The following is an 18506-nucleotide window of genomic DNA, read 5'->3' as shown; positions in this document are numbered from 1 at the left end:
AACCTCAATAACAGTTTGCACCAGCAAAATGGTTACTTGCTTTAAAAACAGATTTTTAATTACCCTCTCTGTGGTACTGAGGTATATGTTTATAATCGGCTTTGAAGTACTGTTAATTAGGAGATCATTTCTAAAGACCTGAAAACATTTAAATATATTTTATTATAAAATCACTAATATCAAACTTGAAACTGTACGATTATAAGAGTTCTTATTAATATGACAGAGTGATTTACTTTTTAAGCCAGTGAACCAGGAAATGATGATCAGCTTCCACTAAGGCAGCTATCTGTCGCAGCAAGTGAGCATAGATGACATACGTAGATGTATTACTGAATTGAGGATTCTGAAAAAGATATGACAGATAATTGTGTTAAAATTTTGTTAACGTGTGAAAGGAAAGACACTAAGCTTAATGAACTAAGTGGTACATTAGGAAACTAAATTTGAGATTATGAAATACTGGGTGAAATCCTATAAAACAATAATCTGTTTAATTATTTAATTAACAGAAATTTCGATTTTGGCTGTATAGCAGAAAGAGCATGAGCTTTGAAATTAAGACAAATCTGGGTCTGAGGACTGATTCTATCACTTAGGCGTGTTCCTTAAACTTTGATTCTCAATTTCCTCATCTTTAAAATAGGAATGATAATAGCTATCTTACTTGTTCTAAGTAGTAAAAAAGAAAATGTATGTAAGGCTCCTAGCTCTGTGCCAATCACTATCATCCAATTAAACGAAAAACCTGGTTCTTCCTTGATTAAAAAAAAAAAAAGAATGCTAGAAAAATGAAGTAAAAGCTGGTTGTGAAACTTCTGCCACTGTGAGATGAATTAGGTGCATGTCTCACAAAGAACAAGGAGAGAGCCACATCACAGCTTCGGACAACTTTCGAATGTCAAAGGGACACCGAAGTAGTTGCTCGAAGCCTCTAGTTACATCTCTACAACCTAAACTCTTATCACAATGTGCATTTCAGAACTTCATGGAAAAAAATAGTATCATTGAAAAATAAACTGAAATTGTGGGAACTAAGAGAGCACCATGTATTTTTCACAAAACTGACTTCCTGGCAAGGACAAATTCACAATCAGAGAGTGCCTCCTGCTGAGAGCCACCCCAAGTGGTGCTCGTGAGAAGGTACCATGGGCAGAGCTTACTGCTGACTAACAGTCTCACTCCCAAAATCTGAACCTCGGTTGTCATTTCTCTAGCTTTTACTATCTACATACATTTCCTCCCTTTCTTCTAGTTTTGCTTTTGTCCTTCCTACCCTCTACTTTCCCTTCTTATATCTTTCAACTACCTCTTGTCTACTTAACTTCTTTTTCCCACTTTTACTTTTTTCCTTTCTCCCCCTTCTTTTATTCCTACTGTCCATATTTCCTTTTATTGGACATAATATTTAACTAAACACTGTATCTTATTTAACATAATTTTTCTTACCTTTAAATGAGATAATAATATACACAAACACCTTTTGTAAATTGTAAAGACTAATACAAAAGCAGTATGCTAGCTATGTAATAACATACTTCTTTCTCAAAAAAATAATACAAACTAAAAATTGCTTTTCATTTGTCTGGACCTTATTTTTTTGTATCTACGAATCTGTCTCTCTCAAGAGGAAAAAGTTCATCACCTTTGCTTTAGCAAACATAAGCAATCACCTTGATTTTTCCATTAGAATTCTAATGGAAGCATTTATTAAAAATACCTAGAGAAGTTAGAAACCTACTAGTTGGGAAATAAAAGAAAGTTCTGCAGCCCATTAAAGCTAGTTATAAGGGGTTGACTGGAGGAAGAAAAGGTGCTTCCATTCTGCTTGTTCCTGAATACCACAGCAGAAAGGCAAGAACTACATTAAAATTTTAATCCCAAAGATAATTTAGCTTCCCATTGTTTGTTATAACTTTAGTGCTCTGGTTACACTATAATCAAAAAATATCAATAATGTTGCACAAAATAATACTTAGTACTTGATATCATTTCCCTTAACACATGCATAGACTGAGATTTGAATTAGACAACTTCAGTTCTTGCTTTCTTACCTGTAAAAGTATAAAATATGCTCTAAGATCATCTTTTGTTCGTGGACTGTAAAAGAAATAAGCATAATTGATTACAGATTAGTATTTAATCTTATAGCATCTAACAAAAAATGATTAGTACATGTTTTTGTGAGAACTGCATTGGTAAAAGCCAAAAATGAGACTTCAGTTAGTATGTATGATTACTGAGACAGTAACAGATTCATAATATGCTGGGAATATAGGTTCTTCTGTGCTTACTCTTGGCTGGTTCTGAAGACACCTAAAAGATGAATTAAGTAGGGGTGCCTGGGTGGCTCAGTTGGTTAAGCATCCGACTCTTGATTTCAGCTCAGGTCAGAATCTCAGGGTTGTGAGATAGAGCCCTGTGTCAGGCTCCGCACTCAGCATGGGGTCTGAGATTCTCTCTCTGTCCCTCCCCCTACTTGTGCTCTCACACGCTTTCTCTCTCTCAGATAAATAAAGAAAATCTTAAAAGAGAAAGGTAAATTAAGTAGGCTATAACATTTTATGAGGTAAATATCATGACTAACTTGGGAAAGAGTTAAGAGCCTGATGAATAATCAACAATTTTAGAATACTTATATTTTTGTTTTAATAAAGGATAGTTGATATCTCATGTAAGAATACTGATGCTCTGAGGAAAGAAAATACGCTGTGTTTATATATCTATTTCTGAAGTGATAGATATAGAAATATCTGCAAATCAAATCACATGGTAAATTCATCTAGTATGTTTCTAATTAAATTGGAAATTAAATTAATATTTGAATACCTCTGAGATGTAACTAATTTGTAATTTTTTTCCATGTTAATCTGGATTTTCACATTGTCAAATTTGACCAAGAGTTTTTGTTATTCCCAAAGCTGATGAGTGTTTCTTTCTCACCCTCTCAGATTCTATTGAATACACTCTCAAAGATACTCTAAAGTAACTTCTTGAATTAAAAATGATTCACCTATAAGATTACCAGATTCAATTCATGATCCTTGACTGGGTCCAAAACCCAGATATTAAAGAACACTTTTGAGACAACTGGGGAAATTTAAATGTGGACCGCATTTTAGAGAGTACTATTAGAAAAACATTAAATTTGTTTGGTGTGATACAGTGTTATGGTTATGTAGGAAAAGGTTATTAAGAAATACATGCTGAAGTAATTAGAGGTTAAGTGTCATGATGTCTTCATTTACTAAAAAAAATAATTATGCACACACTCATGCACAGGGAGAGAAAGCAAAAAGCAAATGAGGGATAAAATTAACAACTGGTGAATCTAGGTGAAAGGTATATGAGTTTTCATTGTCTTTAACTTTTCTGTGGTTTGAAATTTTTCAAAACTAAATGCTGGGGGAAAAAAGGTTCATCTCCCAGTATCTCCTTGAATTTCCTTTAAGAAAATAAAATGACCAAATAGGGGCGCCTGGGTGGCTCAGTCGTTAAGCGTCTGCCTTCAGCTCAGGTCATGATCCCGGGGTCCTGGGATCGAGCTCCACGTCCGGCTCCCTGCTCAGCGGGAAGGCTGCTTCTCCCTCTCTCACTTCCCCTGCTTGTGTTCCCTCTCTCACTGTGTCTCTCTCTGTCCTATAAAGAAATAAATAAAATCTTTAAAAAAAAAAAAAGAAAATGACCAAATGATTACTTTTCTGTTATAATTACAAAACAAATCTGAAAACATAAACCACTGTCCCAAATGTACTAAATGACCTTTACAAAATGTAAAGCTACATAGTCTGAAATATAAATATATAACATACGTGTTAAAATTTGAAATATGTATACACATGTGTATACAGAAATGTTTAGTAACATTTCTTTGTGGAAGAATTATCTTGACTGAATAATAATTTAAATTGTTTACAAGGTTTCTAAACTATTTCTGTCTATAATAGTCTACATAATTGTCAGACTATTTTCTGAATGGGACTACTGTTATGTTTTAGAAATTACATTTGAAAATATTTTATTTATTTATTTAGTTTTAAGATTTTATTTATGAGAGACAGAGACAGAGAGAGACAGAGCACAAGCAGGGGGAGAAGCAGAGGGAGAGGGAGAAGCAGACTGCCTATTGAGCAGGGAAGCCCAACACAGGGCTTTATTCCAGGATCATGACCTGAGCTGGAGGTGCCCCAATTTGAAAATATTTTAAAACACTCAGGGCAATTCATAAATATTGAAATTCCTGGTGATAGGCGAGCCCTATTTTTCCATTTTATAGCAATACCATGACAATTTCCAAATTCCTGTCCCATGTACTAGTATTTTAATGCAGTACACAGTTCTGGGCATTGAAGTTGTGGTTGAGATCACAGGCTCTTTGCCAGACTGCCTAGGTTCTAATCCTGACTCAGGCACTTACTGTGTTAACTTGGGCAACTTCTTTAACTTTTCTGTAAATTAGTTTCCTCCACTGTGAAATGAAAGTAATCATATTAACTATTTCATAAAATTGCAGTGAAGATTCAATGAAAAATACATGGAAGATTGTTAGAAAGGTGCCTAGCCCATAATAAACAGTCTGTAAACTTTAGATCTTGTTGTTGTTATAAAAAATCCAAAATAAAACAAGACTTTTGGGTAAAGACCACATGCTCCTTTGATAGATAATCACATCGAATTATCATTTAATCTCTCTCAGGCACACTTCTGAGGAGCAGGGTTGGAAAGCAGTGAGAGTGTGCTTATGAGAGGGGACTCAGGCTGGGGCGGGGTCAGGCCACTGGGCTTCCACTTCTCTCAGGAGCTCTCCTACACTCTAAATCTCTCCATTTTCAGTGAAGCACTATGGGTTCAACCAAAACCATATAATTCAAGGAAAATGCAAATTTACTACCATAATGACAAATTAGGAAAAATGCTATTAAAAAATCACATCAAACTATACAGTATGGTTTCATTTGTTTCAAAAAGGTGACCAGAAAAAAGATGGCAAAATGTTAACATGTTTACTTTTTTTTTAATAATACTAGCAGTGCCTTTTCTACATTTATGTAATAACCATGAATTTCTTTGAAAATCAGAGCAATGTTATTAAAAAATATGGGGTACATTTAACATTTAATAATTTTTTTAAAGATTTATTTACTTATTTGAGAGAGAGAGAGAGAGCACACACATGAATGGGGAGTGGGCAGAGGGAGACAATCTCAAGCAGATCCTCACTGGGTGCGGAGCCCCGATGTGGGGCTGGATCCCAAGACTCAAGATCATGACCTGAGCCAAACCCAAAAGTCAGATGTTCAACAGACTGAGCCACCCAGGTGTCCCTTAACATTCAATAATTTTGATATTATTTTTAAATGGGGCTTAATATAAACACTTGAATTATAATTTAATGGTATTCCTTTGGCTTTAGTAGAAGCTATTATTTAAGTTATATGCTACTTAAATAATATCATTTTAAATACTATGGACTTTTCAAAGTATATTGTTGTGTTCTGCATATCCATTGGTATTCGAACATTATCAATTACATTGCCCATCATTCCTTATATAATGATTCAAGATTTAGTTCCAGGAAAAAAAATATTTCAGTAGCCAAACTTACATTTCCTTAGAAAAACTTTGCTCTAGCTACCAAGAAATCCAAAGCTAAATTTAATGTCCATTTAATTTAATTCTAGGTTACTGATGTAACTATGCATCCCATTTTTATACCACACATATATCTGTACATAACAAATTTTATATATAATTTTAAAGGATTCACAGATCCTGTGAAGCCCACATATAAACCCTCCTGAGAAGTCACAAAACTCAAGTTAAAAAGCTTTGTCGTAAGTGTTTTTGCTTTGTTATAAATGGTTTATAATTTCTTTCTGATCTCTGTTTTTAAAACAACTAAAATCTTTTCTGAGAGTAAAATATATGCATATACATTAAAGATGTATGGGATGTAGAAATTATCTATATTGATTAGCTAAATATTAGTTAAAATTACCCTTTCCATTCTCGTAATAGGCTGTTAATGATTCCCTTTAATACTGTCTTCTGAATGTCTTGAGGCTACAGGCAAAAGAAAATCATAAAATAATTAGGATTAGGTACTTAGGTGACTTTTATATGTTATTTATATTTACAGATCTGTTTCAATAGTTAAAATCAGACTTGATGACCGAGGACTGCTTACGGTAGTATGATTTTCACATCTGAGAGTGCTAGAGCACCAATGACATAAGATTACAACGAGAATGCTCCCTGGGATGTGCCGTGGCACAGCAAACTGCACAAACGTATATGGTGGCCCTTTGATGACCAACATCGGTTTTATATAACTGAAAAAATTTTCAGTTTCCCTGGATTGGCAGGATAAAATCATGAACACGAGTCCAAGATTAGCATGTTTAACAATATAAAATGACTGCATATATTTAAATATATTTATTACTACCAGTAAAAAGTTATAATTAGCAGGTAGATCCACAATTCATTATTAAGAGCAATGAAATTATGTTCAATAAAAAAATAAGATTTTTTTTCATTACTGGATTTGGAAAAGGCAGAAAAGGCATAAAATAACATTCCTATACAGTTTAAGAATTCAAATACTAAAAAAAAAATCTTATTTCCATTTTAGAGAGTTTCCCCTTGTGTTGTAGATTTAATTTTTTAGTGTCTATAAGACACTGACATCACTCCAAGTCAAAAGAGGTCAGACAAACGTCCTAGAAGTGGAACATTTTGGGTCACAGTATATGTATATGTATATGTATATGCTTAGTGTTAGTAAATAATGCCAAGCAATTTTCCAAAATGGTTGTACTAGTTTCATACCTCATCAGGGTATGAAAGTTCCAGTTGCTGCACAATATTGCCAATTCAGTACTTAAAAAAATTTTACTCATTTTGAACGGATGTGTAATGTTATTTACATTTCTCACATGACAATACATAATAATAATGTACCTTTTCATGTATTTAATAGTAAAATACTGAGATTAGGAATAAGACAAAGATGTTTGCTATTACTTCTTTTATTCAAAATTTTACAAGAGGTCCTAGCCAGTGCAATAAGGCAAATACTTACATCTATCCATCCATACATGCAAGATAAAAGGACTGAAGAGGTGAAGTCTCATTTTTCACAAATGACAGGACTGTCCATACAGGAAATCCAAATAAATTTATTGATGCACTATTCGAATTAATGAGTGAATTTGGTATGGTAAATAAAGATAAATATATGAAAGTATTTTTTTTAATTTTATTTTATTACATTATGTTAATCACCATACATTACATCATTAGTTTTTGATGTAGTGTTCCACGATTCATTGTTTGCGCATAGCGAAAGTATTACAATTCCATCAAAAAAAATCAAGTACTAGAACTAAATGTAACAAGATATGTGTAAGACATTTATCCAGAAAACTACAAAGTATCACCAAGAAAAACTAAAGAAGATCTAAGTAATTGGAGGGATATACCATGCTCATGGATTAAAAAAAAATGTCCACTCCTCACAAATTCAATTATAGCACTGTGGTTCTCAAAATGTGGTCCCTGGGAACTTGTTAGAAACACAAATGCTTGAGCTCTACCCCAGAACTACTGAATCTGAAACTCTGTATTTTAAGAAGCCCTTCCTGTGATTCTGATACATAGTAAAATTTGAGAACCACTATAGATTCAGTGCAATGCCAATACAATCAAATAGTTTATCTCTTTTCTCTGGCTAAGTGAAGCATGATTTTATTTCAGCAAGCCTTCCTAAAGAAGGACTGGACATAAAAGTATTTTCTGCTTAATTCTCATTTAATTAAAAAAATATAAAAAATACCTAACTTTCTGAGAATTTCAACTAAATTTACTGTACAATTATATAATTATGTTACAAGGTGATTATTACAATATTTGTGTGGCTGCTTTTGAAATACAAAAGAGACAAAGAATTATACTGTTTGCATCTGTTCATAAATAATACTTACAGTATTAAGTAAGGCATCATATACAGCATTCACAAATTTAGCGTTAATCCCAGAGTCTTCAATGGTATTAAAGGAGGCGGTGGCATCTTTCTGCAAATTCAATTAATGAATTAAGTGTATATAACATTTAAGGACTGTTCTTAGTAATTTTGAACCATAACTATTCCTTCATAATTTCTAATATTTTTTAGTAGGATGATGAAAAAGAACTTTTGGGCAAAGTTGCTAGAAATAAAAATGAATGTATAAGAATTATTTTAATCACTTTTTAATATTTATTTTTTATTATCATGTTCAATTAGCCAGTATAATCACTTTGTTTTTTAAAACTGAAAGAATGGAGTCAAACATCATCATTAGTACAAATGTAAACAATCTTTATGATATCACTTAAGTAATATTTATTTGTGATATGTATACTTTCTGAAATTAATATGTATATATGTTTACACAGCTGCTTAAGTCAATATTAGGTAGAAAAAGAGCTAAGTTATTGTATCTTTTTTGGAAAATTTAAAACTAAAAGTGAAAAATGTGTTTTCTGTGTTATTACCTTAAATGCAGCATTTAGTTCTGGGAAAGAATCAAATGTTGTTAGATAAAAATCATGTACTGCTTTCCAATCTCCTGATGACTTAACTTTTTCCATATCTTCCCTAAAATGAAAACAAACATTAACTATAACAGATAGAAATATTATTCAGATAAAATAGCATTATTTCTTTAAAAATAAATGTCACCAAACATGTAATTTGAAATATTGAAGCTGAATACAATATGTTCCAATTATATAAATACAGTTTATGAACTTATAATTCTTAAATGGATCATGATATTTATTCAGCTTTCCATTTACTTGCTTTTTAGAAAGGTCATTCTTGACATGCTCCTCACAATTAACACTTTCTTTCCTTTACTTCATAGCTAAACTTGAGAAATTTTGTTTACTTTCTCTGTCTACTTTCTCATTATCACTTAGTCCTTCAATATTCATTGGATTATTTTCAGTAGTGACATAGCTTTTATGGTTTATGTGTCACATAGCAGATGAAATAATATTTTTTAAAAAGGAAACATTTTATTATTTTATCACCATCTTTATCTCCTTTTGTCTGTTTTAACTCATATTCTCTTATTTAGTGTTGTTTCTTTTGTTGCAACATTACCTACCCCTTATCTGTTATTTATACATTTGTTTTCACATTCAACTTGAGACATCTAGTCTTTTGTGTCTTCACTCTTGACCAATGCCTTACAATGAGCCACAAGTTCAATTTCTCACACAAAAATATTAAATTATGTAGAGTACTGGCATTAGATGACTATACGTCTACATATTAACAGTGAGCTGAAACTTACTGAAAGTCTTTCATAGTTTTGGACTGGTTAGGAAGGACAGATTCTGAAAGAACTGGGGCCTTCATTTCAGATGGTAATGCATCTATAGAAACACGCTGTTTTTGTCTAACATCAAGGCAAATTGGTGGTAGGTCTCTCACTGTGAAGTATAAAAAAAGCATTCAATGTAATTAATAGTAAAAATTTTCCAAATTATAAAATGTCAGGCTAACTCAACATGAGCAGAAAACAAGTGAATTATTTTGTATTGCATTCACCTTGGGATCATATAACAGAAATCCTACCACAGTAAAGGGCATCTCCTGAAGTCTCTATTGCCACCAGTCCCTCCCAACCCCAACTTCACCCACAACAGATATTAGGCCATATCTTAAATTAAAAGTTATCCACAGATAAGATATAAATAAAGTTTATTTCCTTTGTTCCTTTCCCGAAAGTTGTCTTCCAAGAAGTATTTCAGTGAGGCTCAATGTTTTTAGTGTTTATTACCTTTTTGAATATATGTAAACCATTTATTTACATCCTCTGTAATTCTTTATTATAGTTTTAGCTTTTTAAAAAAATCAATTTGCACGACATTTTTCTGTTTTTTTCTTTGCAAATATTTGCCCATTCACTGTTTGCCTTTTTGTTGCATTTCATAATCTTTTAATCGTAAAACAAAACAAATACAGAAAAATCTCACAAAAGGAATGGACGGCTTAATGAGTTGTTATAAGATAAACACCTCTGAAACCATTAACCCGTTGAGGAATAGAGTCTTATCAAGTCCCTCCTTGCTCCAATTACCCAGATGTTAGACTTCCTATTTCAATTTTAATTTCTTTTTCAGCTCTTTTTCATTTCTTTTTAAATTTTAAACATTTCCTTCTTTTCATCTTCTAGTTCTCTTAAGGCATTATCTGGTATGTATGTTTGCTTTTGTGTTCCTTCTGTTTTATTTCTAAAATTTTAAAAAATATTTCTAATTGTTTCCTGTAAGTCTAGTTTTATCACTATATAATGTCCCCCTCTCTCTCCAGTAACTTAAGTCTACTTTATCTGATATTAATATAGCCACTACTATATATCTTTTCCCATCCTTTTACTTTCAACCTGCCTATATTGTTATATTTGAATTGAGTTTCTTATAGACAGCATACAGTTAGGTCATGTTTTTAATCTACCCTACCAATCTCTTTTAATTGATGTATTTTAGACCATTTACATTTAATGTAATTGTTGATCTATTAGGGCTTAAGTTTGTCATTTTTATTTTATTTTTTTAATATTTTTTAAGTTTTTCCTATCTTCTTGTGGGTTACTTGAACATTTTTTAGAATTCTATTTGCTCTAAATATTATGTTATATACACAAAACTTATCAGAGTCTACTGGTGTTATCATTTTACCAGTTGGAGTGAAGTGTAGAAATTGTACCTTTTATATCTCTTCCTGTTCTCGGTTTATGATTATCTTATCCTATAGGTAAGGTGTTGTGTTTCTCTGGCTGCTTTTCAGAGGTCTTTAGTTTTCATAGGTTAAATTATCATATGTCTTGACATAGATTTCTTTGGGTTTATCCTGTATGTGGTTTGCTCAGTTTCTTGAACCTTTAGGTTTATATCTCTTGCCAAATATAGGAAGCTTTCAGTCATTTCTGAGTACTTTTTCAGCCTACCCTCTTTCTCCTGTCCTTCCAAGACACCAATGACAAGAAGGTATCCTCTTTTGTTACAGTCCCATAGGTCTCTGAGATAATTCACGTTTTCTTTCTAGTCTATTTTCTGTCTATTGCTCAGACTGGGTAATTTCTATTGTTCTATATTCCAGCTCATTTATTCCTGTCTCCTCCATTCTGCTGTTGAGCCATCTACTAAGCATTTTATTTTGGTCATTGTATTTTCTCAAAATTGTTAATACTTCCAAACCAACCAAACAGGTGAATATTTTATATACTCTAAATTCTACAAGGTGAAATGTACATATGTAGAATTTAATTCTACTCTTATGTAATCAGGATATATTTTCAACTAAGCAAACATAGCTATTATCTAATCATCACGGTAGGAACATAGCTATAAGGTCTTTCCTTCCTTATCCACTCACCCAATCAAATATCTATTCTTGGATCTATAACTTCAATAAACTAAGATAAATTTCATTAGTGTTAGGGTATATTTTACAATAAAATATCTTTCATATTAGAAGTTACTACAGAGATGCCAATTTCTTATAATTAAAAGCAATGATTTTTGACCTTTACTGTATATCAGAATCACATGAAGAGCTTGTTAAAACACAGATTACTAGACCTTTCCCCAGAGTTTGTGATTCAGTAGGTCTGGGGTGGGGCCCAAGAATTTGTATTTCTAACATGTTACCAGATGATGCTGATGCTGCCAGTCTGAGGGTCACACTGAGAAACACTGTTTGGTATTAGGAGAGAACAATGGTGCTGACAGTACAAAACATTAAATGTCTTTAATTCACTTCTATAACTGATTTTTATACCCTTTATTAAATACGGAAATATCCAATTTCTAGTAATTTTTACTTTAGGCACGTATTGGACAGAGGTTCAATTCATTAGCAAGTAAAATTAGGTACTTCTACAAATGATTTCTTATGTTTGGAAATCTTTATTAGTAAGAAAGAAATGGGCATCTCAGCAGCAAACAAACAGTCTCCTCTCTCCAACACTAGTCTTGTTACTAGTGAGGCTCCTCTACAGTTTCTCTTCCTCTTCACCAGGCTTACCCTTTCCTATCCCTTCCCACACACCTTTCCCAACCTGGCTATAAACACCCACTATTAGATACACACAGACTCATTCAAATATAAATTAACTTATTCACTCACAGAGCATATATACACATTTTTATACCCACTCATTTTTATTAATACCATGCTGAGGTGGAAGAAGAGTGAAATTTTAGTTAGTAAGAGAACTGCATTTTGGCAAAGCCTGAGAGTGGGAAGATCTTATATAAGAGAAATAGTAATGCTAAGGCCAAGAGGATTATAGGGTGAAATTAGAACCAGAGGCCCAGACAGGATTTATTTTTAGGTCACAAGGTAACTCAGACTGAAGAATAATACAGAATGTTAACGTACTATGTAAATGGAACTTGAGTCAGAAAGAAAGGCAGATCGTTTGCTCACATTAGTGAATGAAAGCCAAACTACAGAATGTGACATTCAGCTATTAAGAAAGGAAGAACAACAGCTCACAGCTGCTCTCCTGTCCCTAAATACCAAGGCATTGTTTCCAGAGACAGGCTTTCAGTCTGTTCTCACAGATGGTTATTAAAATCTAATTCAAACGAGAAAATCAATAAATGTGGTGATGAGAGATTAATTAAATCTCAAACTGATATTATAAATAGAACAGGCAATTCTTTGTTCTATCACATGCAGGTTTTTCTGCAATATAGAATACCATAAATACAAAATATATTTATCAGTGAAAACCTGTCATTTTGGTTTCATTCAGCCAATACTTGGGAACACTGAGTGCTAAATTGATAAGCAGTAATCATTTCCCTTGCTTTTAATATAGTGCTGCCAATTTTGGTTGGTCGCTTAGAAACATTAAGTAAAACACTTGAAGCCAGTGCAAGAAGAATAAGAGCTCTGGTGGGGGCTGGAAGTATACTGAAAAAAACGTGAAGATCATAATACAACTATGTATAATGGTGTGAGATTATCAGCCAAATTTTGCCAGCTCACTCACTGTTTTCAAGAGCTATCATAAGCTGACTCTGGTTGGAAACTAGTAATATGTGGTTTTCCACAACTGTAGCCACCAAAATTAAGACTGACATTTTAAATTGGCGACATGATTGGGACGCTGAAGGCTGTTCCTGGCCATGGAGCACAGATGGCAACGAGAGCATCAGAGGTAAACAAGAGTCTCTATGGAGGTTGGGTGTTCAGTAGGAGGACCCTGGGCCTGTTCCTTGTCCCTCTATTGCTAGAAAGGAATTACTGTTTTAAAAGATTTGCTGCTGGTGACACACTGGTGCAAAATGCTATACTCTAAGCTTTATCCCAAAAAATTTGTAATTAAGTAAATAATAAAGTAACAACAACAACAACAAAAAGCACCAGCCTTGAAAGTAAGGGACTTGGTCCTGTTGTTGGCTCAGTTACTAACTTTCATAACCTTAGACATGTCACTGAAACTCCTTAGGCCTTAATTTTGCCATTATAAAATAAACGAAATTACCTATGTCAGCTGTTCCCAAGGTTCCAAAGAACTTCAAGGGCCACCTCATGGGACTGGCTCTGGTGGATGTGCTTATTCAGAGCAGCTCAGTTTTTCTCTGCCTAATATAATGATGCTCTAAGAAAAATTTTACTTTTCAAAAAAGTGTTTTGCTATGAAAATAAAAAATAACAACAGGTTTGAAAACCACTAGTTTAATAATTTCTAACTTCCACCTCTACAACTATTTAAGAACAAAATGGATAGGACTTATAAACCAATCAAAAGAGTTAAAGACAATTCTTTGTTAGAGTGAACTATATGAGGACATCTAATAGAGAAACTGAAGCAGCATGGACACTTAACATGCATATGTCATCTAAACACCTGATTTTAGTTACGACTTGTGTTCTACAACAGGGTATAAGAAAAAGTTCTAAAAAAAGAGTTTTCAAAAGATCTGGGTTCTCTTTTGGGATTTTACATTCAAAAGATGTGGTCATTTTAAAATAAGTCCATAAATTCTTTTATATTCCTTCATGAAAAGATGGAGTCTAACTTTTCTCCCTTGGAATGTGGGCCAGCCTTAGTGGGTCCCCACTAATGAGAAAATGTGACAGAGAGATGCTGTAGGTTTTGTAGGTTACAAAAGGCAATACAATTTCTGCTTGGCTGTCTCTTTTTGGGGTGCTCGACCTTGGAGTCCAGTCGCCATGCTGTGAGGAAGCCAAGCAGTCCATGAAAAGGCCAGGGGCAAGTGTTTCAGCCAAGCCTTCAAGGGATTCCAATATTGTGGAAACCAAAACAAATAAACAAGAGCAACCTGGAAGAGTCAGGAATCATGCAGGGAGGGAAAAAATGTAAAAACCTATCACTAGCCTTTCACCGGAACCACCATCTTCCAGTAATTTGCCAAAACCATCAACTCATAGGGAAAGGGGAAAGGCACCCACTATATGTTCTCTAGGCCTTTTAGAGAACATGGCCTTTGGCCACATAGATGCCAATCTACAAGAAAGGTGATATTGTCACCATCAAAGGAACGGGCACTGTTCAAAAAGGAATGCCCCACAGATGTTACGATGGCAAAATTGGAAGAGTCTACAGTATTACCCAGCTTGCTGTTGGCATTGTTGTAAACAAGCATGGTAAAGGCAAGATTCTTGCCAAGAGACTTAATGTAGGTATTGAGCATATTAAGCACTCAAAGAGCCGTGCTTGAAGCTCATGAAGGAAAATGATCAGAGAAAGAAGGAAGCTGAAGAGAAAGGTACTTGGGTCCAACTGAAGTGCCAGCCTGCTCCACCCAGCAAAGCACATTTTGTAAGAACCAATGGAAAGGAGCCTGAGCTGCTGGAACCCATTCCCTATGAATTCATGGCATGATAAGCATAAAACAACAACAACAACAACAACAACCCAAAAAACCCTCAAGATTAAAATATATGCATACATACATACATAAAAATAAAAACCTATCACTAATTTACTTAGAGGGATAAAAGTACAACCAGGAAATAAGAGGGTTCTATAAAGAAGAAATATTCAGAGAGGGAAAAAAGAATTCTTGTTCATTAAAAGCATATTAGCAGAAACAAAATACTTAGTAGAAGTGTTTTGAGGAAATGCCCTAAAATATATAGCAGAAGGATAAAGAAATGGAAAATAGAAGTGAAAAAAAAAAAAAAAGAAAACTAGGAGTTCAGAAGGTCTGGCTTTTGAATAATAGGGGACCCAGAAAGAAAGAAGCAGCAGATGGGAGGAAATCATCAATAAAAATTTCTAGAAAACTTCTTGGAATTCAAGGACATGAACTACTAGAGGAAAAGGGCCTACCAAACATGTAGCAAAAGGGATGAAACTAGACCCACACCAAGCACAGCTCTGTGCAATTTCAGACACTCCGAGACAAACAGATGATTCTACAAGCTTCTAGAGAGACAGATACCTTATACAAAGGACAGGAAGGTGAGAGATGTATTCTGCACACACTAGAACAGAGTGCCCTAAGAGTGAGTAATTTTGATGCCTGCCATCACCAAGATCCTGACTACCTCTGTACTCTTTTTTTGTAACTGAAGATAGAAGGAATAGGTGAGCCCAGCCCAGACTGTTATCTGTACTTTGGCTTGTCTTGCCAGTGGGGTGATGAAACCCCTGTTCTCCATTTCTTGCTGTGCTATCTGAATCAGCTGAGGGCACTCAGTTCACCTCACTGCTTTAACCTGGGGTACTCCTGACAGCTGGAGAGGTCGTATTTCTGCCAGACATCTAATACACAGATAGTCCAACAAATCACAGCTCTGTCAGATATGCCAATAGTTGTCCTTTGTTTCCCAGGATTCACTCATGACCTTGCTCACTTCTCCAGAAAGGACTCATACATTCTTGTGGAAGCTGAAGCCAGATCTGATTCAGAGACTATTCAGACTATCATCTCTTCACCTAATAGTGGCAATATTGTCCCTTACACATCCAAGGTTTGTGCTTGCTATTCTGTTTTTCAAAACTAAGCAGTGTGTGTGTGTGTGTGTGTGTGTGTATAATTAGAGATATAATTTACGTGGTATACTGTTTATAGGAACGTATAAAGACAACAAAACCATTTTGTAAAAAAATCAAGGGAATAGTAGTTACCTCTGGACAGAAAGGAAGGGCAATGCAACTGGGTGGGTTCACAGGAGCTTGTAATATTCTTTTTCTTAATTTTAGCACTAAGTTCATGTGCTTTCCTTTTATTATTACTAAAACCATATGCTACTGTTGATTACATTCTTCTGTATGTGTGATGTTTCAAAGTTTTAAAAATTTGTGCAGTTACCCATGAAATAAGAGTAATAGAAACTCCTGCCCATCACAATCCCTTCCCTACAACTTAGCTGCCCATAATATTATCACTCATATTTACTGAATTTCATAAGGCATGGAACTGAATGCTTTTAAATGCTTTTTTTCATTTATCCTTACAACCTTATGAGGTAGCTTCTTTATTATGCTATTTTACAGATGGAAAAACAAGCACAGAGAGGTTAAATAACTTTTCCAGGATCATAAATTACAGAGCCAGGATTCAAACCCATCCGGATAAGTTACACACCCATGTATTTCCCACTATTAAATAATGCCAAATCTTCTACCTGCATAAAAACAAGTAGCAAAACTGAACCCTAAATTTACATGGAAGTAGGACATGGTAAACTATGAAAGGTCAAAACAAAACTCAACAAGGATCAAACAAAATCAATGTTTGAAAATGAACCCTTTAAATCATAAAACTCTGGTGTAGAGGATATTTTACAACTCATAATGCCCCAATTCCTCATTCTATAAATGAGCAAATGAAGGCTCATGAGGGCGAAGTATAATGTCTAAGGTCACAATGACACTTACTGGTAGTAATTAACTCAAATATTCAGTTCTTATTTGATATCATAATTTACAGTTTGTGGGTACGAGGCAGGTAATAAATGAGCTACAAGGGGCACCTGGGTGGCTCAGTCATTAAGCATCTGCCTTCAGCTCAGGTCATGATACCCAGGGTCCTGGGATCGAGCCCTGCCTGCATCAGGCTCCCTGCTCCGCGGGAAGCCTGCTTCTCCCTCTCCCACTCCCCCTGCTTGTGTTCCTGCTCAACTGAAACAGGGAGACCAGAGTGGATTAGTCATAACAGGTGGTGTTAACATCATTGTCTATAGGGTGACTTTTCTAAACATTTGGCAAAAAATAAAATGGAAGGTGGGAGAGAGAAAGGAAAAAGAGGGGGAAAAAGAACTCTGACTCACAGGACTTTAGCCACCAGAGCCAAATATATTGCAATATATTCATTAGTTTTTGGAGATGTACTTTTTACTAAGTTCAATGATGTTTATGTTTGTAAAACTACAACCAAAAACACAGGTGAAATGTTCTTTTATGGGTCTAGTTATAAAAATATTCAAAAGTCCCTTTTCCAGAAGGTTACCTCTAGTGGAACAGATGTCTTAAGCTGGACATATCTTAGAGAATTTATTATGGAGATGGGTCTGACATTCCAACAGAGACCAGAAACCCAGAAAAACTGTCTCCTGTATATTTCCTCATTCAGTAAACTATTTACTGAGTAAACACTTTATGTGCCATATAGGCTGGATCCTGGAGATACACAGATGAATTATAAATTCAAGGAGAATGCAGATGCATTTACTCTCAGACTCAATAATCCCACTTCTCAGAATATCTCAGAAACACAAAAAGACGTATGTACAGATTCATTCACTGTGGCATTGTTTAGTAAAAGAATGGACACAACTCATTTCTTTTAATAGGATCTTACTAAATAAGTTATAGTACATCCTATACAGTGGAATACAATTATAAAAAAGAATAAGGGAGCTCTTTATGTACTGATATAGAAAAGTATCCAGGATATACTACCTAAAAACAAGGTGCATATACATATACAATGCATATGCAGTTACCTTTTCCTTTAGAAAAGGTGGGAAATGAGAATGTATATTTTATTTGCTTTCATTTACATAAAGAAACACAGGGAAGAATACAAGACAGCAGGGAAGAATGTAAAAACAGGATGTCAGAAACATCCTGTTTTTATAGTTTTTATTTTTTTTTTGAAACACACAAATGTGTCACCTACTCAAAAAATTAACTTCAATATAAAAAATAAAAAGAATAGCTCTTCCCCTCGCCAAAATAGAAGCTTAAGAATTTACTACAGACTAGTAAAGAGATAAGTAAACAAATAAATGCCGCAGGATATTCTAAGTTCTTGATAGATACACTTCTCCCCTAGGCACAGTTAGGAAAAGTCAAGTCCACGGTACTCACTCTGACCCAGGGAAGGATTTTGGAGATTTAGTCTAAAATCAGTTCATTCTCCACAGAAACCTGGAGATGGGGTCATTTGAGGCTTTGGAGATACTTATTCTAGGGTAAGATTCCTAAAGCAGCTATTTCAAGTCCTTGTCTCTCCCCAGA

At 34.3% G+C, this 18506-nt stretch overlaps 1 protein-coding gene across 11 annotated transcripts in view; it reads right to left on the bottom strand.

Moving 5' to 3' along the window:
* HECTD2 (HECT domain E3 ubiquitin protein ligase 2) overlaps positions 1-18506 on the bottom strand; it is a 70376-nt gene that overhangs the window by 24379 nt on the left and 27491 nt on the right. For 8 of the 11 annotated variants that reach the window (XR_010412515.1, XR_010412514.1, XM_064595014.1 and 5 more), the window contains 6 exons: positions 9345-9483; positions 8539-8641; positions 7986-8075; positions 5999-6063; positions 2055-2100; positions 237-346 (listed from right to left, as the gene is read on the bottom strand). Coding sequence is in view for 8 of the 11 variants with exons in the window: in XM_064595014.1 (XP_064451084.1) it covers positions 237-346; positions 2055-2100; positions 5999-6063; positions 7986-8075; positions 8539-8641; positions 9345-9483 (553 nt within the window). In the remaining 3 variants the exon portion in view is untranslated. Of the gene's footprint in view, positions 1-236; positions 347-2054; positions 2101-5998; positions 6064-6091; positions 7193-7985; positions 8076-8538; positions 8642-9344; positions 9484-18506 lie in introns of those variants that run through there. The other 3 variants (XR_010412516.1, XM_064595013.1, XM_064595015.1) reach the window with 3 other exon arrangements.

The sequence above is a fragment of the Mirounga angustirostris genome, unplaced genomic scaffold (assembly GCF_029215605.1).
Source record: "Mirounga angustirostris isolate CCGP_5_RB_7025 unplaced genomic scaffold, mMirAng1.0.hap1 SCAF_6, whole genome shotgun sequence".
NCBI lineage: Eukaryota > Metazoa > Chordata > Mammalia > Carnivora > Phocidae > Mirounga > Mirounga angustirostris.
The sequence above is the reverse complement of the archived record's forward strand: the minus strand, read 5'-3'. Positions and strand labels throughout refer to the sequence as shown.